Source organism: Stenella coeruleoalba, assembly GCF_951394435.1.
Source record: "Stenella coeruleoalba genome assembly, chromosome: 9".
Classification (NCBI taxonomy): domain Eukaryota; kingdom Metazoa; phylum Chordata; class Mammalia; order Artiodactyla; family Delphinidae; genus Stenella; species Stenella coeruleoalba.
In genome coordinates this window covers 17521366-17547781 of record NC_137155.1, presented here as the reverse complement: position 1 = coordinate 17547781, position 26416 = coordinate 17521366, and the positions used below count along the sequence as shown (strand labels likewise).

Genomic DNA, 26416 nt, shown 5'->3' with positions numbered 1-26416 from the left:
TTGAAATCCTGGACGATGCTGCAGCATATAGGGAGAGCCTGGAAGGCTGCTGGGCACCTCCCCTCCCCATTGAGTACGGGCATTTCAGCAGGGCACCTGACTCCCCTAGGGAGAGGGGGAAAAACACCTAATGTGGCAGCTTTTAAGGTACCAGTCAGCCATAGCCTGAGACCTCAACCCCAAAGAAATGACCAAAGAAAGGAAAAACCAAATCCTTTTACTTTTTTGCATTTCCATCACAGGAAATCCAGAGCATGGCCTCAGCCACTGGCTGTTCTAAGACCACTTGCTTCACTGTGTACAGCCTAACCATCCATGAGGGACTCCAGGGTGCAATCCCAGAGGCCAGCTGAGCAGGGGGCTGCAGACACCATGTGGGGAGCCCTGGTGTCTCCACAATCCTCTCCCCTTACTACCCTCCAGTGGGAAAAGTCCACCAGGTTCTCAGGCCACTGCATCTCAGTAAAAATTCGGAACCCTCCCCTCCCCCCATGCTTATTCACTGAGATATTTTTATACTCACAGCATCAGTGTCCTGCATTTAAAACCTCAGCACAGATGCCTCACGAATGGCTGAGCCGGCCGCCAACACCCAGTGTGGTTCCCTGTACCAGTTTTAGAAAGAACGCATTGGGAATTTTCCAATATGGTGTTTAAGGGATCAATCCCCGCCCCGCCCCTGCCCCCAACAGAGTGTGCGCACCACAGTCACTTGTGGCCCGACACGCTTGTGTAAACTCACTTGGGCTTAGGCCAGCTCCTGGCTTGCTCATTTGACAGTGCTGAGTCTCTTTCAGCCCTCACCTCTTAGAGCAGGTGCTTGGCAAATCATTAGCCGGGTTCTATTTTATCAATGGATTCTATCTGCTTTAGTAGCTGCGGTCAGGATGCTTTCCATAAAGGACAACCCTGAACTCCAAGGGACCTTCCAAAAGTAAACTGGAGGCGGAAGGTGAGGGGCAGAGCACACACCTTGGCCCGGGGAATCATGCAGGAACCACGCTAGCTGTATCTTGCAACCACTTGGTGAGGGGGTGAGGCAGGTATCCCCCCATTTTACAGCTGTGGAAACTGAGGCAGGTTGCATTTCGGAAACCTGTCCAGGGTCTGTTAAGGCTCGGAAGTGGAGACAGCAGGGGTAGCATCTGAGCTGTGGTCTCATTTGCCACAGTTGTAGCTGGGCACTAAATATAGTGCCATGGTGGTTAGAGGGGGGATATTGAATCAGCTTTCCTCAGCAGGGGAGGAAATGAAGACACAGGAAAGTCAAGTGACTAAGGCAGGCAGCGAGTGGCAGGCAGAGGCGTGCCAAGCAGCTCCTGTGCCAGGAGTGCCTGTGAGCTGCCCAGGAGCGCACTCCCTCCTCGGGCTGCGGTGCCTCTTTAAAAGCTGTCAGGGGGCTTCCCTGGTGGTGCAGTGGTTAAGAATCTGCCTGCCAATGCAGGGGACACGGGTTCGAGCCCTGGTCCGGGAAGATCCCACATGCCGTGGAGCAACGAAGCCCGTGTGCCGTAACTATTGAGCCTGCACTCTAGAGCCTGCGAACCACAACTACTGAAGCCTGCGCACCTAGAGAAAGCCCGTGTGCAGCAATGAAGACCCAATGCGGCCATAAATAAATAAATAAATTAATTAAAAAAAAAAAAGCTGTCAGGGGAGGTGTTCCTTCAAGCACGGGTGCCTGTCACCAGTTAACTTATACTAGTTCTTCTTTACCCCTCTTCACCGGCTACCCAGATGGGCAACACACACCACCTGGGGCCCTTTGACAAAAGCCACTGTGGGCAGGTGCCTACACACTGCTCACGCCGGCTCAGCTCTCAAATCCCCCTAGGCTCTGGGTTGGTTTCTCGGCCATCTGGTCACTCTGTGCCCATTCATTCAGTTAGGAAGAGAAGCAGCATTCCTTGGGTGCCTACTATGTGCCAGGCACTGAGCAAGCTACTTTTACACGTACCAGCTCATGCAATCTACCCAACAACCCCCCAAAGTGGATACTGTTAGTCTCCTCGTTGCAGATGGGGAAATTAAAGCTTAGCAAGATTATGAAACAAGGCCAAGGTCACGGTGACTTTGGCAGTTAGAAGGTGAGCCCAGGCCTGCCTGGCCCCAGAGCCAATGCCCTTTCCACCATGCCACCCTCTGGGATACCGTCTTTCCTCTACACGTAAGCAATACAACTTGTCTGAAGATTCTAACAAAGCGTCTCCCATTTTCAGAGCTGGCCCAGGATACAGCTCTGAAGTTAGATAACTTGGGATGCTTTTTACATCTCCCTCTCCGAGGCATTCCCCCACCCCACCTGTGCTCTTCTATTGGTTATTTATACTAAGGTATACATTTCTGGCATCAACCACTGCTGGGTAGGATTTGGGGAGTCCCAGGGACTTTCCAGGGCCCTGATGTATTTCCATCAGCCCCCCAAGGATGCCCTCACTAGACATTTAACCTAGCTGAAGGAGAAAACCCCCCCAGCAATATAGACCAGCGGGGAAACAAACACATGTACACACTGCTGGGGGTACTTCCAAGGGATGACAGTTCTCTAGAGAGCAACCTCGTGTTGATGACAACGGTTAAAAAGCATTCACAGGGCTTCCCTGGTGGCTCAGTGGATGGGGGTCCGCCTGCCGATGCAGGGGGCACGGGTTCGTGCCCCGGTCCGGGAGGATCCCATGTGCCGCGGAGCAGCTGGGCCCGTGAGCCGTGGCCGCTGGGCCTGCGCGTCCGGAGCCTGTGCTCCGCAGTGGGAGAGGCCGCAGCAGTGAGAGGCCCGCATACCGCAAAAAAAAAAAAAAAAAAAAAAAAAAAAAACGCATTCACAGGGCTTCCTTGGTGGCGCAGTGGTTAAGAATCCGCCTGCCAACGCAGGGGACACGGGTTCGAGCCCTGGTCCGGGAAGATCCCACATGCCGCGGAGCAACTAAGCCACTGTGCCACAACTACTGAGCCTGCGCTCTACAGCCCGTGAGCCACAGCTACTGAAGTCTGCGCGCCTAGAGCTTGTGCTCCACAACAAGAGAAGCCACCGCAGTGGGAAGCCCTCGCACCGCAACGAAGAGTAGCCCCCGCTCGCCACAACTAGAGAAAGCCTGCGCACAGCAACGAAGACCCAACACAGCCAAAAAATAAATAAATAAGTAAATAAAAGAAATCTATTTTAAAAAAAAAAAAGGCATTTGATCTGGTAACCTGGTAATTTTAGTCTGGAAAATAGACCTCAAGGAAATATCCCCCCCCAAGAAAAGTTCAAAGATATTCTCAGCAGCATTGCTTACAATAGTAAAAGATACCATAACCAACCTGGTCTATGATAAAACAACTGAAAATGACAGGCATGAGGGTTATCTCAATCTAAGGAAATGTGTATGTGAGACAATACTACCCAAATTCACAAGAAAATTAAAAATATCACCAGTATATGCAAACACTAATCATTACTTTATAAAAATGTAAAACATTTAACATATATATATGAATATATAACACAGATAGAAAAGGAAAAAAGGGAAGGATATAGGATGCCTCTATTTTTGTTAAAGTTGTTTTTTAAATCCATACAAGAAAAAAGAAAAACAAACAACAACAACAACAGAAACACTGACACATCCTTAACCAGAGAGGCCAAAGGGGAGAAGACAGGTGCGGATACAAAAGGAGGAAGGAGAGAAAAGCATGTGTTTAAGTCACACCTCATTCATTCATTCACTCATCTTTTAAAGCATCTCTTTGCCACATACCATGCGCCAAGCACCGAAATATAATGGTGGTGATAAGACAGACACTGCCACGGCCCGAGGGTTCCCTCAGGGAGAGGACACACTCTCCAGGTCCTGGCTGGCCACCACTTGGTCACCCTGGGAGTAGAGAGCAGGGTCCCCTCTGAAGGTGGGCTGCCACCTGGAGGACCTGAGGCCAGTGAACAGCCTGCCTGCCCCATGGGACAGAGCTGCCATCCTCGCCTTTTATTGCCCCAGCTATTCCCGTGTGTCTGGAGCCAATACGGTAGTGGAGGGGTTGACCAGGAGTCCCACCTGCATGGTGTTAACTTCTCCGTCAGAGTGACCTCGGCCCCAACCACCAACATACCCACTGTGCAAGTCACATGAGTGTAAAAACAGAACCACCACAGCTAAGATGAAAACTGGTGGCTTCCAGCTTTACGATAAGCTGTTGGATTCCACCTTAAGATGGCACAGCTGACATCATCCCCACTCCAGGGGCACTGAAGGGACAGGAGCGGCAGGCAGCCGGAAGCTGGGCAAAGCTGGGGTATCTTTGGTGGGAAGATACAAGAACGGGGATTCCCAATGTCTAAAATACCTGAACAGCTGGGCCGAATCTTCCCAAGACTGTCTTGAGGCCACATCAGTGGCCTTTACCCAGGTGCCTTGGGCTACGCACATGAAAAGCCCTGGGCCCTGTCACAGGCATGCGTGGTCCACGCCTCAAGGAAGGGCCGGAGGATCCTGAGGTATGATGTCGGGAAGGAGCCCAGGCCACTATCCACCTGAGACCTCCTGGTGCCGCCCAGGGCTCCTCTTCTTGGGACAGCAGGGCCAGGGCTCCCAAATCTGTATTTTTTAAAAGATCCCGAGGTCATTCTCTTGCTCTACACAAGCTTCAGGAGTCACTGGAAATGTGGACCAAACACTGCTGTCTTTGGAATCAGAAAGATCTGGGCTCAAATCCCAGCTCTGTCACTCATTAGCTCTGTGACTTGGGCAAATAACTTAACCCCCTGAGCTCCAGTTTCCTTACCTATACAGTGGGAACAATAATGCCCACATCATAGGGTTACGAGTGGGCAGGTGCCCCTATAGTACATTGAGGCCCCCCATCTTAGCACAGGTCCCATGCTGTAATCACTGGTTTACTGGTCTAGGCGTCCTGTCGCTGGACGCACGGAGAGCAGATGTCTTGTGCCTTCTCTCGTCCCTGGCATTCAGCCCAGGGTCTGGCCTTGGTAGGCACTCACTACATTCACTGTTGAAGAAATGAGAATGTGAGGATCGATAACACATGGAAGGTGGCTGCCCCAGTGCCAACTCACAGTAGGCGCTTCACACAAGTTCCCCTAACACATACACATGTAGACTAAAAAAATACAAGCAGTAGCTTTCCTAAGGGGGCAGTTCCCTACCTTCTCCCTGCCCCTGAGTTAAAACTATCCATTTACAAGAATCCTACAGGAGCACAATTGTTTAAGAAACATCGGCTGAGTAAGGAGAGGCCAGGGCTGCTTGATTCCTGTCTGTACCGACCTCCGGTTTCAGGAGTGCAGGCCACAGTCTCTAGAGGTGCACAGTCCCAGCTCACTGCGAAGCTCGCGGCGTCACCCAGAAGAGGCTTTTGTGGTCCGACGGCAGTCACTAATAGCGGAAGCATTTCTGTTCTCCTTGGAGTGGCAGTTGGCAGTGGCAAACAGGAAGCTGTCTTGAAGTAGGGTGTGGTTCTGTCCTCTCAGTGTACATGTACGGAGACACCACTTGTTTTTCCCCCTCCAGTCCCCTTCTTTTTCCCTCTGCTCCCTTTTTTTTAGGAGCAGGTCTGAATTATTTCGTGGAAAACACAGCTTTTTACAAAATTGAAGACCAACCTTCACCACCATACAAACGAAAACCAAGGGTAGGAAGGAGTCTAAAATACAGCAAGGGTCTATTTCGCTACCATCAGCTACTTGCTGGGGACACCGAGTTAGCCCCCGGCTGTGCGCGAGTGGGCGTGAGCCCTCCCTCGGTCTCCCCGCGGGTACACAGGAAACCAACCCCGCTAGAAACCAGGCCAGGTGCGCTGCCAATCGTGCTCGGGCGCTGCCAGTCCGCCAGCTGGCCGGCCACCGGCATGGACTCAGGGACCACTGTGTGCACACACCGGACCGAGGACCATCCGCGAAGAGTAAAGAAGGAAAAACCACAGGTTGCCAGTTTCCAGCAATTTTTGAAGTTTGAGTGAAAGAGACCCGAAACATTGCTTAGCACCGCTTGCATATAAAAATGACCAAGAAAAATCAGTAGCGAGTAGATAAATGCATCAAGTGTGTTTGGAGCTGCACATAAGTGCAGAGAAGTGGAGGGGATGAGCTGGTCAGGTTCAGTGCAGCCACTTCCCGGGGCTAGGAGAGGTGTGCTAGAAAATTTTCCACTCCACTCCTCCCCAGGCCCCCAGGCTGGCGCCTCCAGAAGGCCTGTCCAAAATAGACGGGTCCCCAACCCAGCCTCCTACTCCTGACCTCTTTCCCAGGCAGCAACTCTCCCCGCTCCGCCTCAGCCCTGTCTCAGCGCCAGCCCACAGCCCAAGGGCACCGCCTAAGCTCCACCTCGGACTTGCTGAATGGATCGTGGGCTGACAGCACGCTCTGCTTGCCGTGACCTGGGCCCAGCCCCACGCCATCCTGTGTGGCAAGCGTGCCCTGTGCTCACACTTACACATCCCAGGGAGACAGCCTCGCTGTTTGGATAAAGGGGCTGAGCCAGTGACACGCTGGGCAGCGCAACTCGTGGGAGCCGTTTCCTGGCTCCTGGCTAAGGGTCCTGGCCAGTCAGAACGCACCGCTTCCCCTTTAAGAGAGCACGCCCAGATGCGATTAGGGAAAGGCAGAAAGAAAAGCCCGGAAAGACCAGGGTCGTATCCCGAATTTGGCAGATGAACTTGGGCGCGGGTGCGCGCGCGCGCGCACACACACGGATCTGAGCAGCCACTGTATGGGAAGGGTCAGGGCCTTCCTGCAGCCCGACTGCACGATGGCCCCTGCAGGCTTCCCCGGGGACCAGGCTGAGGCCAGGGGCCCACGCAGCCTGCAGGGGCCTCAAGCCTTTCTGCTTCCTTTTCCCTCAGGGCCTGTGTGCCCTGATGGGCAGAGTCCACTGCAATACCCAGCACTCTGCTTTGGAGAGAGTAGAGACGTCATTATAAAGACTGAAAATTACTTTTGTGGGACATTTTAAGTATGAATTCAAGCGGAGAGTTTTCATTCATTCCTTATATTTAGAAAGTTTATTCCCTGATCTTGGCAAGGGATAGTAGATTTGTGGGGAGGGGGGATGTCTAAAAAAGACAATGGGTCCCAAAAGGCCACACGCTGTATGATTCCATCGGTACAAAATAGCCAGCATAGGTAAATCCATAGAGACAGAAAGCAGACTGCCAGGGGCTAGGGAAGCAGGGAGTGGGGAGTGACTGCTTCAGGGGTACAGGGTCTCCTTTGGGGGTGATGAAAGCATTTTGGAACCACGCAGAGGTGACGGTTGCACAACATTGTGAACAGACTGAGTGCTACATTACAATTCAACTGAGCACGCCCCCTGCACTCAACACCACCAGAGGGGTGGGCAAAACACCTAGGCCACCCCTCCGGCCTGACCCCTGGACACACCCCTACACCCTCACCCCATATAAGAAACAAGCTTACGCCCCCCCCCCAGCGAGTGGGCAAGCAAGGGAACCTGTTGCTTGATCTCGTCCCCCCCTGCTGCAGCAGGGGTCCCAATAAAGCCTTGCCTGAAAAAAAAATTACAATTCAATGCTTTAAGATGATTAATTTTGTTATGTGAATTTCACCTCCATTAAAAAAAAACCCAGCAGTTTAGTGTGTTTTAGGTATTTTTATTTTCTTTTATCTTCTACTAGGATCTCTCCTATGTTTCATCCAACATTTCTTTGTAAAACCTGCCTGTTACCTGATAAATCTTAAGTTAACCCTGGCGGAAGAGTATACGCCTTTTAATAAGGAAAAATAAAAACAAACCCCTAAGAGATAAAAGCTTTCCAAGACTCAGAAGTAAGCCTCTACTGGAGAATTTCAGACTATGGGAGGATGGCATCATCTCAGACCATGGCACGTAAACTGGGCAGTGCTAACTTGGCCTTTGTAAGGCTGTCTCAGGTTGGGACCATCTCCAGCAGCTTGATCATATAACCAAAGCCAGAAACAGGGAGTCTCCCATGGGAGAATTATTCAAGGAGAACATGATTTTGGGTCTCTGACTTTGGGCTTCCTTTTCCCCTGTCGCAGAGAGAGTTTCTTCCCAGAATATAGCAGAATCAGTTTCTGGCTGGGAAAGGGCTATGCCGCTTGTCGAAGCAGGACTAGTTTCTACAAGTCCATTTCTTTGGAATGGAGCCAGTGGGTATGAGGGTGTGTGACTCGACCACCCACCCAACCCAGCCCTACGGAGAGGGCTAGAGACAGGGTAAGGCTGTGCGCTGTACCCTCCAGACTCTAGGCAAGAGGGTCAAGGGCTCATGGGCACACTTCCCCTGCTCAGGGGACTGTCAAGAGGAGGCCTGCTGAATGTTGCAATACTCAGAGGAAGCACAGATGAAAGGGCAGGCCCTGTGGCCCAGGAGCCTGCGTGTTTCCAGAGACAGCTGGGAGCAACTTTCTTAGTATCTGTTTGCTGAGAGTTCCAGGATGACCTGGGGGATAGAGATGTGAACAGCTTCCATGGGCCAGCTCTCCCAGAGCCCTCTGGTCCTGGTGAAGTACCTTCCCTTACCTCTTTCACTGTTCTCTCCTCATCTCAGGTGCCTGGGAATAAGTAGGTGGACTAGGTTTTCAGCAAACAGATGGCTTAAGAAAATAAGATGGGGACTTCCCTGGAGGTCCAGTGGTTAAGACTCCGCACTTCCACTGCAGTGGGGGCGGGTTTGATCCCTGGTTGGGGAACTAAGATCCCGCCTGCCGCGTGGAGTGACCGAAAGAGAAGAAAAGAAAAGAAAAGAAAAGAAAAAAGAAAAGAAGATGCAATATGTATACTGCTCTGGCATCTGAGGAGCCGCAAGTTTAGAACCTTAATGCTAAACACAAAAACAGGCAGGCTCAACCCAATTAAACAATGGGCAAAGGACTTGAACAGACATTTTTTCAAAGAAGATAATCGCATGAAATGATGATCAACATCATTAGTCATCAGGGAAATGCAAGTCAAAACCACACGATACCACTTCACACATACTAGGATGGCTACGTATATAAAAAACAACAACCAAGAAAGCCCCAAAATGGAAAATAACAAGGGTTGCTGAGGATGTGGAGAGACTGGAACCTTTGGACACATTCCGTGGGAACGTAAAATGGTGCAGCCTCTACGGAAAACAGTATGGTGGTTCCTCAAAAAATTAAACGTGGAATCACCATATGATCTTGCAATTCTTCTCCTAGGGTACACACCCAGGAGAAATGAAACAAACCCCTGAACGTGAATGTTCACAGCAGCACTATTAGCTATAGCCAAAAGGCAGAAACGACCCAAGTATCCATCAGTGGGTGAATAAATAAATCGTGGTATATACATAACACTGGACAATTATTCAGCCATGAAAAGGAGTGAAGTACTGATACATGTTACAACATGGATGAATCTAGAAAACATTATGCAAATGAAAGAAACCAGGCACAAAAAGTCACATATTATATGAATTCTATTTCTATGAAATGTCCAGAATAGGTAAATCTACAGAGACAGAAAGCAGACGGGTGGTTGCCGGGGACTGAGGCGAGGGACAGGGGGAAATAACTGCTTAACGGGTATGAGGTTTTATTTTGGAGTGATGAAACTTCTGGAACTAGACAGAAGTGGTGGTTGCACAACACTGTAAATGTACTCAGTGCCACCCAATTGTTCACTTTAAGATGGTTGATTTTATGTTGTATGCGTTTCATCTCAAAAACAAAAAAACCCAAAACTCTGCAGAAAGTGAGGGCCGAGACAATCCACAAGCAGAACAATCAGTTTCAGAATAACTGAGACTTACCTTCAGAAGCCTTCTTGGAATCACTTAAAGGAAATAATCTTTAAGTTAAGGTAACTAAGGCGACCAGTAGGAGAGAGCAGATAGGCACTCACTCCAAGTCAGAAGTCCCTAAACGTGGCCGATTCAGGTCCACAAAGAAGTGTTAATTTGTCTCGAACAGCCAGCTGCTCCCACCACCCCACACAGGGGCGCACAAAGGCTGCCCTAGCCACTTACAGATGGGACTCGGAGGCACAGCTCCCCTCTGCCAGCCCCCTCATTCCTGATACAGCCATCATTTCCACCAAAGGGGCTCAGGTCTTAGACCATAAAGTTGGGACAGAGTCACAGACTCCCAAAGAGCAAGAAGAAACCCCACAGGTAATCACTCTCTGCTACCTGCTGCTGGCCCCTTCCAGGGCTGTTAGCCTCTTCGGAGGAGCCGTAGCCAAGGGGCCACCCAGCCTGGCTTCTCCACTGCAGGCCCCGAGCTCTCCAAGTTCACAGCAGGCCAGAAAGCACCACCGCTGGACAATCTCCCCTACGTGAGCTGCTCTGTGATGCCCGCACGTCCACCCCATTTCTGCCCTGTGGGGGTCACCTTGAACCAGTCGAGTTTCCCTTCCATGGGACACCTTGCCAAATGTTTGTTCCCCGAAACCTCTTTCTCTGGGATAAGTACTCCCAGACATCTTTTAAAATCATTCCTCACTAAAGGTCATTTTCGCTCTTCTTCTGATCTCTGACTGTGCTTTCTAAACTGTGCCACTCAGAAGGGAGAACATCACAGGTGAAGTCTGGGCAGCTCCCAGCTGTCTGTTCTGGGTATCATTCTCCTGTTAAGGCCACTAGACATCCAAGCTAGATTTCTTATTTCTTTTTTTTAAAAAAAATTATTTATGTATTTTATTTTATTTTGGGCTGCGTTGGGTCTTCGTTGCTGCGAGCGGGCTTTCTCTAGTCGCAGCGAGCGGGGGCTACTCTTTGTTGCGGTGCGCGGGCTTCTCATTGTGGTGGCTTCTCTTGTTGCGGAGCACAGGCTCTAGGCACATGGGCTCAGAACTTGTGACTCGCAGGCTCTAGCGTGCGGGCTCAGTAGTTGTGGCGCATGGGCTTAGTTGCTCCACGGCATGTGGGATCTTCCCAGATCACGGATCGAACCCGTGTCCCCTGCATTAGCAGGCGGATTCTTAACCACTGCGCCACCAGGGAAGCCCTAGATCTCTTATTTCTGAGGGCTGCATCACCCCTGAGTCTTATTTCACATGCTTTACTGCCAAGCTGCTTATCCACAGGTGTCCTTTACAAATGTCATCTGGTCGGAGTCAGTCCACTGCTCTGGCCTGGGGAGATCTTTCAGGACTCTGACTCATTAATATAACTCTTCTCCCTCCTAAATCTACTGCTTGAAAAATTGGATAATCCTGCCACTAATGCTATTCTTCTTCCAAATCCTCCTTCATAATGTGGAAGGGGACAGGGCCAAGCGGGCAACTCGATCTATTCCCCAGGGCGACAGCGACCTGTGAACAGTACTCCAGAGGAGTGACTCTACCGAGCCACCTGCCATTCAGGGCAGGTATGTCACTTGGCCCACACTTCATCTTCACTGGTACGATCCCATGGATGACTAACAAATGCGGCTGACAACAGCCCTCCTGCTACCAGTGGTTGAAGGACTAAAAGTAAAGCTCTTAGCAGTGCCTTGCACACGGTAGGCAATCAAACGTGCCTTTATAACTGACAAGAAATACAATAATAGAAGAAAACCGGTTTTCCAACTCCCAAACTACCCTCCTTACTGGCAACCAAGTATAGACATTAGGCAGCTGAAATCGATACGAAAAGAACCGGTGCCCAAGGGCTGGTGTCTGAATCCCCACACCCTCCTTCCAGAATCTCCATGCTCTGAGGTTAATAATACCACCCTTCCAAGGCTATAGGAAGGAGTCACTGAGATCAGGCATGTAAAAGAGGTTTAAAAGTTGAGTCAGGCTATGCACACATAAAAGAAAAGTATTATGATTATTACTGTTACAAATCTCTCCAAGATACCACTTCCACGAGCAGAAACCTGCCTGTCCAGTCAAGGAAAAACCTACAGCTGCACTCAGGTTGTCCGAAGGCAGGTCTTCCAGCTCAGAGCAGCTGAACTCCTGCAAAGCAACTTCCCTTTCCCAAGGATGGCAGGATTGAGAGGGTCTGACCAATTCAAATGCAAAAGCCCAAGGGCGAGGATGACTGGGAAACTTCTCAGTATTCACTGCCATCCCTCTCCAACACAAAGGCCTGTGGGTTCCCTTCATGGCTCTTCATTCACTCTGGCCACGAGGTTATCTATACGGTGGGATGGGGGCACCCATAGTCACTGCTAGCTGAGAGGCACACAATCCGACACACACCTCCAAGCTGAGGCCTTCAAAAGGTGAGTCTCCAATCCCAACCCAGCCTGTCAGACAGGAGGAGGAAAAGGGGAGTGCAACAGGGGCCCCATCCGTAGGGGCAGATTGGAATCAAATCAGAACAAAGAGCTGCTTAACCTCTGTGTTGCAGCTGGTGCATCCAGCTTGGATGGGGCACCGAGAAGGCGAAGGTCTGATGGATAATGTGCGAGCCGGAGCGTGGCTCCCCAGCTCCACCGCGCAGGCTGAGCCCCCATCCCTTCTTTATACCGGGACCAAAGGGCTCGACCTGTCCCCACCAGCTCAGCGGGGCTACCGTGAGAAAGCACAGAGCACGCTCTAAACTGTGCAAGACCGAAAACAAGCCTCATCGTTATTCTCTGCAAGGTCAGAGGAGACCAAAAAATGACACAAAATACAAAATAAACCACCTCACTTTATATAGATGAGAGAAACATGGAGGAGAAAAAGAAATCCACTCATGGCAGCCCTGGGCAGTGAGAATTATGTCACGCCTCGGCCTAGGTCACATTTACTACCTTGGAAATTTCCATTTCGACTGTCCATTGTCATTTCATGTGTAAGTTGGTGACGCTGGGGGGGTGGGTAGTGGTGAAGTTTGGACCTGTCAGGGAGGGACCCACATGCCTGGATCAGGGGAGACTCCCTACTCAGAAGGCCTTTCGCAAGGCCCAGATGATGGGCCTCTTCGATTTGTTTGGTTTAAAATATTTAAGCCGAGGCACAATGAAGTGTCCCATTTACGACGTTCCTCCTGGACCATTAGACGGGGATTCCACACTCCTCACGCTGATGAACATGCTACTTAGCCATGCAAATTCCGGGAGCGCAGACACGGAGATGGGAGGTGCTCAAGGTATGCTCTCAAGGGCAGATTTAATTACACAGCCATTCGGTGGGCAAAGCAGACCAATTTTTAGCCAACTGTTCTGGTAAATATTATGGGAAGCCCTTTCATAGAGTGCTAATGCTGGCTTAGTGATTTCGATCGTGCCCGGCTTTAGTTCTCATGCAAACACGCACGCGATCCCCAAAGATGCTACCGCCAGAGCCGGAAAAATCAAACAGATTTTAGCCAATATTAGCCAATATGCTATCTTGCCGTTGAATATTATTATTTCCTTTTAGTACTATAAACCCTTCAGTATCACTGTCATTTACATGAGGACAAACTGGAAAACCCACTCACTTTCCAGCGACCGGCCTTCCTCTGCCCCTCCCCCAGGCTCTCGGCAAGTCCCGCCGCCCGGCTTCTGGGCCGGCTGCACTGCTCCCCAGGGTTGGACAAAACCACCACCACGAACCCATTTCGGACGTTTGAAACAATACCCAATCACTGCATCCATTCTCCCACAGCGTCCCAGAGGAAATGGCATCATTACTTTCATTTTACTCCGTTTGTGACCAACCAAAAGCAAACAACACGTCCTGAGACAATTATCAGGGTATCTGATGTCGGCAGCTGGAGAGTACGCTCGGGAATGTTATCAAATGACCTCGCGGAGAAATTAATTTTCAAGAGCTAAAATAACCTTCTGCTGCACATGCCCGGCCGTTTCTCTAAATGCAGAAACGGATTTCACTTTCAGCAGTTAGAAAACTCTCAGGCATGCCCGTTTTTTCAAAAAAGTCTATAAATAACCCAGGATCAGCAAAATTTATGCAAAACATCCTGCTAGAAGAAATGTAAACTAAAACCACTTACAGAGAGACTCGGGCTGCCAACTTAATCTGATTCTACGACGACTGTAAACACGTTGCACTTTTGGAACCTGAAGCGATCCATATTAGCACGGATGCCATCACAGAAAAGAAAAAGAAAAAAAAGGAAGCAACCGCCCCCTTCCCACACTAAACAACAACAAAAGCCCGGCCCCCAAACAGAGCACCGTGATTCGGGGTTCGGGGTTCTGCACGGTCCAGGACCCGACGGCTGACCAGCTGCAGTCAGTACCAGCTTGCACACGCCAACTGTTTTGACTACAGGCACTTGTTAAACACAGAGTTTCAGGTCCTACCAGTTGGACACCAGAAGTTCATAGAACTGACCCAGTGCCAAGAACAACAAGCCCAGAAAGCGAAACGGCCGCCTCGTGCGCCGTAGTTTTTGTTAACTGTTTATGCAAGCCCCAGAGCAATTGGGTAACAATTAAGAAGACAACCAAACTTAAATAACAAAAGCAGATTACCACCTTGAAGGAAATGTAGATGTTGGCAGATAAAGGTCAGACTTCAACCGAGTTTACTGGTGGGGTGGGGGGTTTTCGGAGAGAACCGGGGGGTGGGGGGAGGGGCAGGTGTCACATGACGAACTGCGGTTATTAGCAGACGGAACTGGGTGCTTCCTTGAAGCATCTTTTACTTAGAGGTTGACTCAGATTTTGCAAATGTTGAGGCCTTGGTACACATCTGGGGTGGTTGCAGAAGCATTGGAACTTGGATGTTGGTAAATCCCATAGGAGAAAAAAAGGGGCGTGCCGAATGCAGTTTTGAGACACGGAAAGGGACTTCCAAGTTCCCTGCTCCGTGCAGCGAGGCCACTGAGCCACACAGGAAGCAAATGATTGAGGCACATAAGAAACAAATGGAGGGATAGCGTCCCTGGGCTTCTCTGACCTGGTCCTGAGAAAGGTTTCCCTTTCCTCTTTGAGGGTAGGGCTGCTGTGGCCAACCTTCCTCCCTCATCCAGACTGTAATCTGTGTTCTCTTACAGGTAACAGTGAATCGAGTATTTTCATTTGGCAAAATAAAATAAAAAGGAACACTTAAATCACGTATTTAACAAAGTTTTTCATTTCCTTCCCAGAATGCATTAAGCACTGTCTCATTTTTGGACCAAGAGAATTGACCAGATGAAATTTTAGAATTATCTGAGCATTTGAGAAAAGTGAATTCCAAGAGAATTGGGCTGCGAATGTAAGAGTGAGAAATTTTTAATTGCTGAATGGATTCAAATCTAACCTCTGCCCCACCCCCTTCTTCCTATCTATCTATCTATCATCTATCTCTGATTTGAATAAAATGTTGCCCCTTCCCCACTCCAGAGGTTTAGGGGAAAGTAATGAGTAGGTAGAAACAGGTTGTTTATAAAAACCATTGTAACCACAGGCCAGGTTCACGTTTATTCTGGAGAGTAAATGTCGTTCCTCTGGTTCCGGGGGTCACCAGTGCAATGTGGTGGATATGAACCCACACAGTAGCTGCCCCTTTCCTCCTGAAGGAACCTACATTTTCTTACAAACTGTATGCAGACATGGTTTCACTGGGATCTGAAACGGAGCCGCCCTGGAGTGAAAGCCAGCAGTTGCCTGACGGATCAAGAGAGAAGAGCACAGGCAGCTTGCAGCCTCCCAGACAAAGGAAGGCGAAGGGGAGAAAGATGTTGGGGGAGGGGAAGAGAAGAAGGAGGGAATGGTCGGGTGGGACAAAGTAAGGCTCACACCAGCCCCCGCCCCTGGATTGACAACTGGCTTCTTTTTTTCTTTCTTTTTGCGGTACGCCGGCCTCTCGCTGTTGTGGCCTCTCCCGTTGCGGAGCACAGGCTCCAGACACGCAGGCCCAGCGGCCATGGCTCACGGGCCCAGCCGCTCCGCGGCATGTGGGATCTTCCCGGACCAGGGCACGAACCCGTGTCCCCTGCATCGACAGGCGGACTCCCAACCACTGCGCCACCAGGGAAGCCCCGACAACTGACTTCTTAAAGCGACCCCAGAATTTTGTAAGCCAGGCCTCTCACTTAGAACTCCATGGCTTACATGTCTCCTCCCTGCGCATTATATTATTTGATTCTCAGAAACATCCTAGGAGATGAGAGAGGGCAGCTACGATTATCCCTGTTTAACAAAAGAGGAAAACGGAGGCTCAGAGAAGCCTTGGTCTCAGCCCCACGAATGGTGACTGTGCTGGTGTGGTGCTTTATTGTCTGCAAAGCATTTTAAAAGTAGTGGGCTTTATGATTCCCATTTTCACAGACAAGTAAACTGAGATTTTGGAGAGGCTACAAATCACATCCAAGGCCACACTGCAAATCATCAACAGCGTCAGGTCTCCTAACTCCTGACCCAGTCCCCCTTGCTTGCCTTTATCATGTTTCCAGAACACGTAATGATAGAGCTGAAAAGGCCAGTAGTTGTTTTAGTATAAAAGCACATCACCTCCCTTGATTTCCTCAAAACTCCGTCTTCATGGTTTTTCAGTTCACAGATTGCAACTCCCTAAACAAGGAGGTTTCCTCTCCACACCGTGGGGAGAGCTCCGGCCTTCTGCACTTCCGAGCTATTATTTCAATGCAAAGCAAACACCTCCACCCAGTTTGCACTCTGTCTTCCTTTGATTTGATTAGTTCACCCACGTGCTAATCCCTGGCTCCTCACCTAATCCCAGTCTAAGCAGCCACCAGAGCGGATGCCCCAGCAGGCCTGCCAAGCTGTATATTACATAGCCTGCATCTCCAAGGTGTGCTGTCTCGCATGTGGAAGTTATCTGGCTACATCGTTTCTCCAACGTGTTTCAAAGTTATGCTTTTGCTGGGTTCTTTTGTTACAGAGGCTGATGAAAATAATGGACCAAATGAAGGCTGTCACTGTTATGTTCCTTGCCTGTGCCAAGTGGACACACTCCCAGCTTGATAGAGGGTGACATTAGTATTCTATGACACCCATGAGCGGGCTCATTGTAGGTCTGGGGCATTTCCTCTGAGGAGATATGGTAGCGAGTTTGCCGTGGGGGTTGTAGGAGTGAATGGGGACGTTTGTCAGGAACCCAAGCACTCAGGGCCATGACCAGAGATGCCAAATGTGGACTGCAGGATGGGAGACGTCAGGAGGTGATGATCAGAAAGTTCTAGAATGTTTTGCGGCCACTTTATGAACCTACCTCTCCCCCTTCTTTCTCCCTGAAAACACAGCACAACAAAACATAGGACCAAAGGCCAGGGAAGCTGGATGCCAAGGTGGACTTCATGTTGAATGTCACTAAAGCAGCCTAGGTCGTGAAGACTCATCAAATCCACGTGCCTCTGTTGGCGGGAGAAGCTCTGTGATTAGATGCAGTGCACAGGTGGCACCTCCCACCGGTTTAATTTGAAGTTGTTTTGGTAATCACAGGACATTTGCATCCATGCTGCCTGAAAAGAATATGGGGCCTGGGTAAATCAGAACAGTCTCAGCAGGAAAACACGCTTGCTTACAAGACACAAAGTGAGGAGAATACTTCCATGTACCTTGTGACTCCTCTGAGCACAGAGATCTTTTTTTTTTTAAAGTAGGACAAGCACTGACATATTTAGGGAAGACAGGATAGGCTATTTAAAATCAGAACTCCTGAAAATCTGAGAGGCATGGCCTCCAAATCAGTAAAATTAGTGATAGTGGGCTAATAGAGGAATACGGAATATTAGCATTCATCTGTTGTTGTAGCTGGTACCGGTGTGCTTAACAAAGGTAGTTCTATCATAGGCCAGACAAACAGCACTCTGCTCATGGATATGGTGATTTGGGGAAGGCTGGTGAGTACAGTACGTCCAGCCCGGAGGACGACAGAGTGATGGAGACAAAGCTGGGGTCCCCTGCCCACGCTCTGGGCATTTAGATGCCCCTCCAGGGAACGGCACTGCATCAGAGTACATATACAGAGAAGGAACCTGGGCAGGACCCAGTATGGTCTTAAAAACATGGCCTGGATATGTGGAGAGCTGGTCAAAAAAAGGACGGAGGCCTGAGCTGTCAGGAGACAGAGAAGCAAGGTAAGCACGGCAATAGCTGTGGCTGCCATTGGCTCCAGACCCGACTTTGCCCCTTATGTCGCCCTGCAGACTTCCAGGTCAGGACCTGAGGCTCAGCTGGACACTCTTCACTCTTGCCCTGTTACCTGGGTTCATAGGGACTGGACCAGGCTGCCTGATCGTACCTGGAATTGGCTTTTGGACTAATCCTTTGTCATGTGGACTCATGACCAAAGCCATGGGGACAGTTTTGCACATATGGGGCCACAGACCCTAGATTCTTCAGGAGAGAGCCAGTTTCAACCAGCCTTAGCTGGTATTGCACCACAATTAGAAAAATGACTTTATATTGAAGGTCAGTAAATGTGGGTTGACTACAGTCTGAACCAGTGGACCTCACGTTTCCTTGAGGGCCCATTGTGAGTCTCACTTATCTTTGTAATCCAATGCCTAGCCAGAGCATGGAAGGCTTGCTATATGTTTTAAATACAGGTTTTGAATGAATGAAGTTCCACTTAATGTGAGCCATCAAGAGAGATGCATACCTTATTAGGTACACCTGGAAGGTGAATATCTTTTTGTTAAGTATGTATAAAATTTGGTATTTTAATTCATTTTGTTTTCATTAATTGATTTCTTTAAAGTACAATGTTTTATCTTATTATTATTTTTTCAGGTTCCTTTTTTTCCCCCGCAGTCAAAGTTGGTATTTTTAAAAGCTGTACTGTGGTTCAAGTTAGGGAGAAGGTAGAAAGGCTTTCCACTTAAGATTAAAAATACTAAATCTTCAAAAAAATTGTAGCCACTTTGTAACAGGAATCTTTCCAAAGATCTTCATTCTCTTGTACTTTGTCCTCTTAAATGGTATCCTTTGAACATTATTTCATCTTTTTTTTTTTTTTGATAACTCAAGGTCACTGTTAAGGGCATTGGTTTCTATACTTTGCCGCAAAATGGTGATATCAGGGTCTACCGTAGCTTTCAAACTTTTTGACCTTGATCCACCTTAAGAAATGAATTTTACACGGCAGCAACCTAGTATGCACATATGGATGGGACAAAAATTCCAAAAGGTAGGATTTATCTTTACTAAGTGAAAACCACCGAACGTTTTCTCTTCTTGTTTATTCCACGGTTTAAAATGTTGGTCAGGGATCTCTGAAGAGATGGCCCCACCATCACGAGCGGCACCTGTGGCGTACAAACACCGAGACGGTGCACGGGGCTTTTGTCCCTGCACAAAAAGGGCTTCAGCGTTCCCACTTTCGGCCTTTTACTTTTTCCTCTGCATCTGGCGCCACTTTTATTTTGTCAGGGCCTCTGCCTCCACAGTCCTAATTTGCCAAACCTGGAAATCAGACCATCCAGCTTCCCAGTATTACATCTAAACTAAGTGTAAAATATTGCTCCATGAAAGCCTGCGGGGTGCCCCACGGATGCCTCGCGGGGCTGGGTGTTCTTATGTGCTCAGAGCTCCTGGCGGGGCCCCCAAGAGCTCTGTTCAGTGGCGGAGTTCCTGACACTGAGGTGTTACTGACACTGAGGTGTTACTGGATGCGCCATGTGTAAACGCCCCTGTGTGAATGTGAGTGTTTCTCCTTTGAAAGGAGTATTCTGATGACTGAGCCTCAGGCTGGAAGGGCTATTGAATGACAGAGGCTTCTGGCAGCAATGTAGCTTCGTGAATGACCAGCTCTGGGTTCCAGTGTATCAGGAAGTATTCCCTAAAGCAACTGACCCTACTTCAGGCAGTGTGTAACAATGCAGTATTTCCATCTGGACTCTGAGCTGCCCTTTGCCCTGTAATTTACAGCTCCTCCTAGAGTATACTTCAGCTCTAAGGAGTCTTCTCACCTAAATGCAAACTAATATGTATATGAAACGTCTCCTGGTGGAATTTTGAAGTGGTGTGTGTGTGTGTGTGTGTGTGTGTGTGTGTGTGTGTGTGTGTGTGTAGGGGGTAGATATATTGATTTTTAAAAATTACAGCAAAGGGGGTAGATACTGTGCCCTTAAAGAAACTCAGATAACAAGCAATCAGGCACCGGTTAAATAAACTACTGGAATGCTGGGAAGCTATAAAAATGATGATGTAGATCTATATTTACTGAAATGTGTCCACAATAATTGTAGACGGAAAAAAAAAGTGGATTTCAAGGCAATGTCTATAATAGGATTCCACTTTTATTTTTTAAAATATAAAATATATGCATACAGATACACATGTATGACACATAGACAAACACACATAGAAAAAAGACTGGAAAGTTTTACACGGAAATACTTTTTTTTATTTCCTGAAATGTTGGCAGTTTTTACAATGCATTAGTTTTATAATAAGAAAAAAAAGCAATTTCACTTTGAAGAAGTAAAATTCTACATTATTATGCAAAACAGTACTTCTGTTTGGGGCATCCCACCCCATTCTCACCTCGTGACTGTTCCCATGGGAACACTGGCTACATCCATGCATCCATCCACAGGGCAGCACACACGAGCTGAGCTTTCACACTCGCCTCTCACTAGTTATGGCGTCTCCTCAAACTTTTGAAAGGTTCTACTCATATACAGAGGGGTAAGTTGAGTCTTTATTGGAAATCTTTCACATTAATGCATATGAAGGCAAAGGAAAGGCTTGTGGTTTTACTTTTAAGGGTCATGTTCTCTTCCCTGATGGAATTATGGGGAAATGTAAATCCCCAAGCAGATGGCTCTGCTAGTTACCTCTCTGGCAGAAGCAGGCTACTGGTATCTCCATTCTCCAGGAAGATAAGGAAAGAGCTGACGCCCTCTGGATTCTGAAGCTAGTTTTCTTCCAAGCCAGAGTCAATTCAAGGCATAAACCGACGCTGGATTTAACAGGAACAATCCCTAACTTGTGTTCTCTCTACCAAGTGTATTCACATCCAAGGGATAACATTCACCTTCATAGTGTATTCACATCCAAGGGATATCGCCCCCAAAAATGACTAGGAAGGAGGGCAAGCAAGTGTGTTATTCTCAGTTGACAAATGAGGAAAATAAGATTTATCAAGGGGAGGCAGTTTGCCCAAGGCCACCCTATTAGAGACAGGTTTCAAACCCAGTTCTCCTGAGTTTGTTCTCCATGTTTGTTGCCATTGGATTCTCTTTATAAGCAGAGTAACGATATAGCTATTATCCTAACTGGACACTTTTGAAAGTAAAAAGCGGTGCATTTAAGCATGGGCCCCAGAGCATCAGGTACAAATTGTGACTCTCCCAGGCAAACCAGGACTTACGGTCACTTTAGATATAATCCGGCCCTCTCCCCCGCTGCGCCCCCCATCATACCTTTTGAATAGGAGAGAGAAATGGAACATGGTGACACGTCTAATTTACCTTAAAGCACTTGAGTGTGTAAATAAATAAATACAAGAGAAAATAGTACTTGAATGTACTATTGAGTACATTAATGTATGTATGTATTAATGTAATGTATTAATGAGTACTTGAATGTAGCTGGTGTTTTACTGTGTGTGAACCAGTTGGTCTAGGCTGTGCCTCTAGGGGTGATCAGCGCACGTGCAGAATACAAAGTCTGGATTCCGCGGCTGCTATTAACCCGAGAAGGTCACACTCCAACACTGGCTACTTTAAGTCCTCTGGCTATTTGGATAAACGTTCTGAGCTTTTGTTGGTGAAACTTGTGACTTAGTAAAACGAATGCTAGAAATGGGTTCTTACTGGTAAAATTAAAGGTGTTCAATGCATGTAGCCTGGCAAAAAATCTTTAGCGACCTCCCTACCCTTGTATAAACAGGGCACTCGAGGCTGCCCTGTGTGCAGCTGTCACATTAGGAGGGTTGATTACAGCATGGTGCTGACTCAGGGAAACAGTCCTGTCTCTGGAATATTGCTGCAGCTGCCTTGAGTGAACCTTTTCTATAAGGTATGGTTGGAACAACTCGATGGAGAGAGGGCTGGGATTTCATCAAGTTCACCAAATAGGTTGAGTGAACTGTTTTCTCCCTACCTGAAATACACTTGTGTGATAAATGCCTGTACCTGCGACAGACTCCAGTCTAACACTCTCATTCGTTACCGCCTGGTGGCTAGGCTGTGGGGTAGAAGCTAAGTCTCACCACCTCAACCTTCTACAGGGGCGACTGTTTTCTACCAAAAAGAGCCAAGAGTTGTGCGTGGTCAAACCAGCTCAGGTCAGTCCCAACAAACACGCCTCTCGGGGAGGCTAACACAGGTAGATTTCAGCGCAGGATCCCTTAACACCTGGTCCTCTCTGCCAGGTTATGAGCTTCCTGAAAGGGAACACCAGGTCTGTCTTGTTCACTACTCTAGCCCTTAGCCTCACACAGTGCCTGCCCATAGAAAGCGTGTGATGGGTATTTGTCCAGTGAATGGATAAATGAGTAGCAATTCTGTTACTTCTAGAATCGATTTCATTAACTGTAAGCCACGATTTACTCCACTGATGGCAACTGACCCTCAAAAATCATAATCCATTGCTTGCCCCGGATTAAGATAGTACCTTAAAAGGCAATCGATAAACTGGTATAAAAACCACTGGGATTACCTTGTTTAATCCTCACCGAAATGTGATGAGACTGGTATTATCATCCTCATGTTCAGATGAGGAAACCAAAGACCAGAGAGGCTAAAACTCAAGTTAATGAAGCCAGACCCAAGCATGCGCTGCTACCCAGAGTTGGCCATCACTCAGTTTTGCAGGGATTCTTTTCTTTTCCTTTCTTTTCTTTCTTCTTCCCCCCACCCCCCTCTTTTTCCTTTTCTTTTTTTTTTAAACTACTTTTACTCTGCTTACTTTATGTCATGCTATTGAACACACATCTTTTTGGCACTTCACCTTATTATTATTTTTTTAAATTAATTGGTTTTTATTTTTGGCTGCATTGGGTCTTCATTGCTGTGCACGGGCTTTCTCTAGTTGTGGCGAGCAGGGGCTACTCTTCGTTGTGCTGCGCGGGCTTCTCGTTGCAGTGGCTTCTCTCGTCGTAGAGCACGGGCTCTAGGCGCGTGGGCTTCAGTAGTTGTGGCTCGCGGGCTCTAGAGTGCAGGCTCAGTAGCTGTGGCACAGGGGCTTAGTTGCTCCGTGGCATGTGGGATCTTCCCCGACCAGGGCTCAAACCCGTGTCCCCTGCATTGGCAGGCGGATTCTTAACCACTACGCCACCAGGGAAGCCCTCACCTCATTTTATCAAAAGTTTTTTCTGGGAGGAAAGCTGGATGGATGTTGGAATATATGAACCAGCTTTCTGGCTCTTCTGCTTTTATTTGCATTGACACGTGGCACTGAGGGATGTCTAATGGCCTCTCGTGTCTCTGAGCTACGGGAGAATCTACCACAGCTCTGCTGGCCTCCAGGGCCCCAGGCCCTCCGCTCATCCGATCCCCTCCCCATCCCCCCACCCTGGACGACTGAGAGCCTTTGTTTTCTGCCTCTGGGAGCTGGTGCGCAGCCTTCTCTCCCTGGAATGCTTGTCCGCCCTTTTGTTCTTCACCTTGGCTAACTCTTTGTTATTTTTCAAGACCCAGTTCAAAGGTGACCACATTTGGGACACCAAGGAGCGGCCTGTCACCCGGCACCTCTGCAGGAGTCCCTTCTCGGTGCCCCAGGCACACTGCACACACCGAGCACATGGCTCTGGAGCCACCGATGGACCCGCCTCTCTCTTCCTCGGCGCCAGCAAGAGCCGAAGTCAGGGGCCTTGCCTTAGTGCTGGCGCACAGCAGGCACTCAAAGCGTGTTAGACAGTGAATGGATAAATCAGGAAATAATTAGCCAACTCACAGGAAAGCACAAGAAAACGCAGGGGTCAGCAGGCCAGCAGTTTCCAGAGGGCTGAGGGCTAGCTAACCTTAATTACTTGTTTTACCCAGTGGGCTCCAAAATCATTTTTGAAGCCTAAGGGAATGATAGTGGGTTTTTATGAGAGGCAACGGACTATTTAATTCTGAGCGCTCGACTCCTTTGCCTGTTATAGAATAAAATCTCTGGAGAGATTTTCCCAATGCAGCTAGGTCCCACTCCCTGATGCTGGGCCAGCCACTGGCCTCCCCTTGGGGGCTTGGGGTGCTCTGACTGCACCCCCGTGACAGGCTGCCCTGGCAGCTCACAGAGCTCGCGCCGGCTCCAGGTGCCCATCTAAGCCAAGAAGTTAGCAGGTCCCAGATGCAGGCCAGCACATGACCTGAGCAGGGCCACAGCTTGAGCCAACCGTGGGCCTTCGGCCTAACGAAATAAACAATTCCCAGCATCGCCTGACCTTTCCGAATGTAATGCTTTCTAACCGCACTGTGTAGATAAAAATAATTTAGTGATTTCCTCCCACTAAACTCTTGGGCACCAACCAAGAAGTCTGCAGTGTGGCTGCTCTGATGCTACTGTACAACTGCAAATATTTAGGCTTCTCCGGGTTCTTATCAGTGTTTATCAGCAGGGATGCACCTGGCTTTTTTTTAAAATTTTACTTATTTATTTATTTTTTAAATTTTTGGCTGTGTTGGGTCTCTGCTGCTGCGCACGGGCTTCCTCTAGTTGCAGTGAGCGGGGGCTACTCTTCGTTGCGGTGCACGGGCTTCTCACTGCGGTGGCTTCTCTTGCTGCAGAGCACAGGCTCTAGGCGAGTCGACTTCATTAGCTGTGGCACGAGGGCTCAGTAGTTGTGGTTTGTGGGCTCTAGAGCGCAGGCTCAGTAGTTGTGGCACACTGGCTTAGTTGCTCCGTGGCATGTGGGATCCTCCCAGACCAGGGCTTGAACCTGTGTCCCCTGCTTTGGCAGGTGGATTCTTAACCACTGCGCCACCGGGGAAGTCCCGCACCTGGCATTTTTGGTGGGATAATTCTTCCCTGGGTGGAACCGTCCCATGCACTGCAGAGGGTTTAGCGCCTCTGATCCAACTGATGATATGACAGCCTCAAGATGCACATTTGCAAGCATTCCTAGGGGTGAGAGGAATTGTGAGTACTGGGATTCCCTGTGGGGTTAGCTGTGATTCACTCTGCAGCAGGAGAATCTTGGAAGGACTGCAGAGGCCACACAAACCAGGGGTGGGTTGGGACGAGGCCCAGGGAGTCAGAGCACCTGACCCAGGGGATACTCAGACCAAGCGCTGTCTTTGGGAGAAACCAGAGGTCCTGAGAGCGGTGAGGATGCCTGGGTGCCTTGAATGAAGAAGTCAGGCCAGTGAGGGAGTTGGCCTCACAGGACCAACAGATTGGAGACGGAGCAGAGGTCAAAATGGTACAAAAGGGACAAAGAACGAGCGGGGAGAGGGGAAAAGCCAGGGCAACGGCTCTGAATGTCAGCTACACGCAGCATCCATCTCTCAGCCTTCAGGGGCGTATGTAACAAAGGGACCCAGAAGGCCACTGATTCTGGACAGCACTAAGGCTTTGAAGGTTTCATGTACCAACTAGCTCTCCTCCCTTGCCTGCTCTTAAGAGAGCAATGGCAACCCGACAGCCACCCTGTCACTGCCACCAGCACCTCTGTGTCACATCCTGCAAACATGACCCACCGCAGACAACTCCCCAGTCACTCAAAGTGACCTTCAAGGGCATCTTGATCACAAAGGAGGAGAGAAGCTCTAAAGCCAGCCAGGGAGAAAACCCCGCCAAGGCGCCGGGTAGGGGAGCCATGGGCACAGGACTCAGTGCCAATCATGCCCATTGAACGGCTAGATGCTCAACAGCCCTAGCAGGGTGGCAGTGGGCAACGTTGCCGGGAAGCTACTTATTCTTTTGCCTCATCTTTCTCACTTGTTTTATATTTGTTTTACCTTGCTCTGTTGTTTGCAACTTTACAAGCAGCGCTAAGTCCTTCTACAACAAGGCTGGGTCTAAATAAATAAAGCGAAGAAATAAGATATGTGGCTGCACTGTCAGCACCGCCAAGCTGAGCGTGAAGTGTGTGGGCTCCGATCTAGGAGCCAGGAGGTGTTCTGCAGCAGTGGTGCAGGGAGGAGCGGAAACTCCCGCCGTGTCCTGGAGAATGCAGAGGAGACTGGCCTGGACCCTGGAGCCTGGGTCCCGCCCTGTCCCTGCATCAAGAAGTCACAGGGCCTCACACACAGTTTACTACCGTCTCAGCCTCAGTGTCCTTGTCTTTTATTTTTATTTTTTTAACATCTTTATTGGAGTATAATTGCCTTACAGTGGTGTGTTAGTTGCTGCTATATAACAAAGTGAATCAGCTATACATATACATATATCTCCATATCTCCTCCCTCTTGCGTCTCCCTCCCTCCCACCCTCCCTATCCCACCCCTCTAGGTGGTCACAAAGCACCGAGCTGGTCTCCCTGTGCTATGCGGCTGCTTCCCACTAGCTATCTATTTTACATTTGCTAGTGTATATATGCCACTCTCTCACTTCGTCCCAGCTTACCCTTCCCCCTCCCCGTGTCCTCAAGTCCATTCTCTGTCCTTGTCTTTAAAATGAAGGATCTGACTGGATGATCTCAAAGGTCTTTTTATGACCAAGTACTGTGGCTCTAAGCGGCACCCACCCTTGGCTCTATTCTCTCCCGATACACTG

At 49.0% G+C, this 26416-nt stretch overlaps 1 protein-coding gene across 12 annotated transcripts in view; it reads right to left on the bottom strand.

Annotated features, from left to right (window-relative positions):
• ATXN7L1 (ataxin 7 like 1) overlaps positions 1–26416 on the bottom strand; it is a 402335-nt gene that overhangs the window by 58718 nt on the left and 317201 nt on the right. The window contains exon 1 of one of the 12 annotated variants that reach the window (XM_079931844.1): positions 13864–13970. The exons of 10 other annotated variants lie outside the window; for them this stretch is intronic. Coding sequence is in view for 1 of the 2 variants with exons in the window: in XM_079931843.1 (XP_079787969.1) it covers positions 5265–5388 (124 nt within the window). In the remaining variant the exon portion in view is untranslated. Of the gene's footprint in view, positions 1–5264; positions 5957–13863; positions 13971–26416 lie in introns of those variants that run through there. One more of the 12 variants, XM_079931843.1, reaches the window with a different exon arrangement.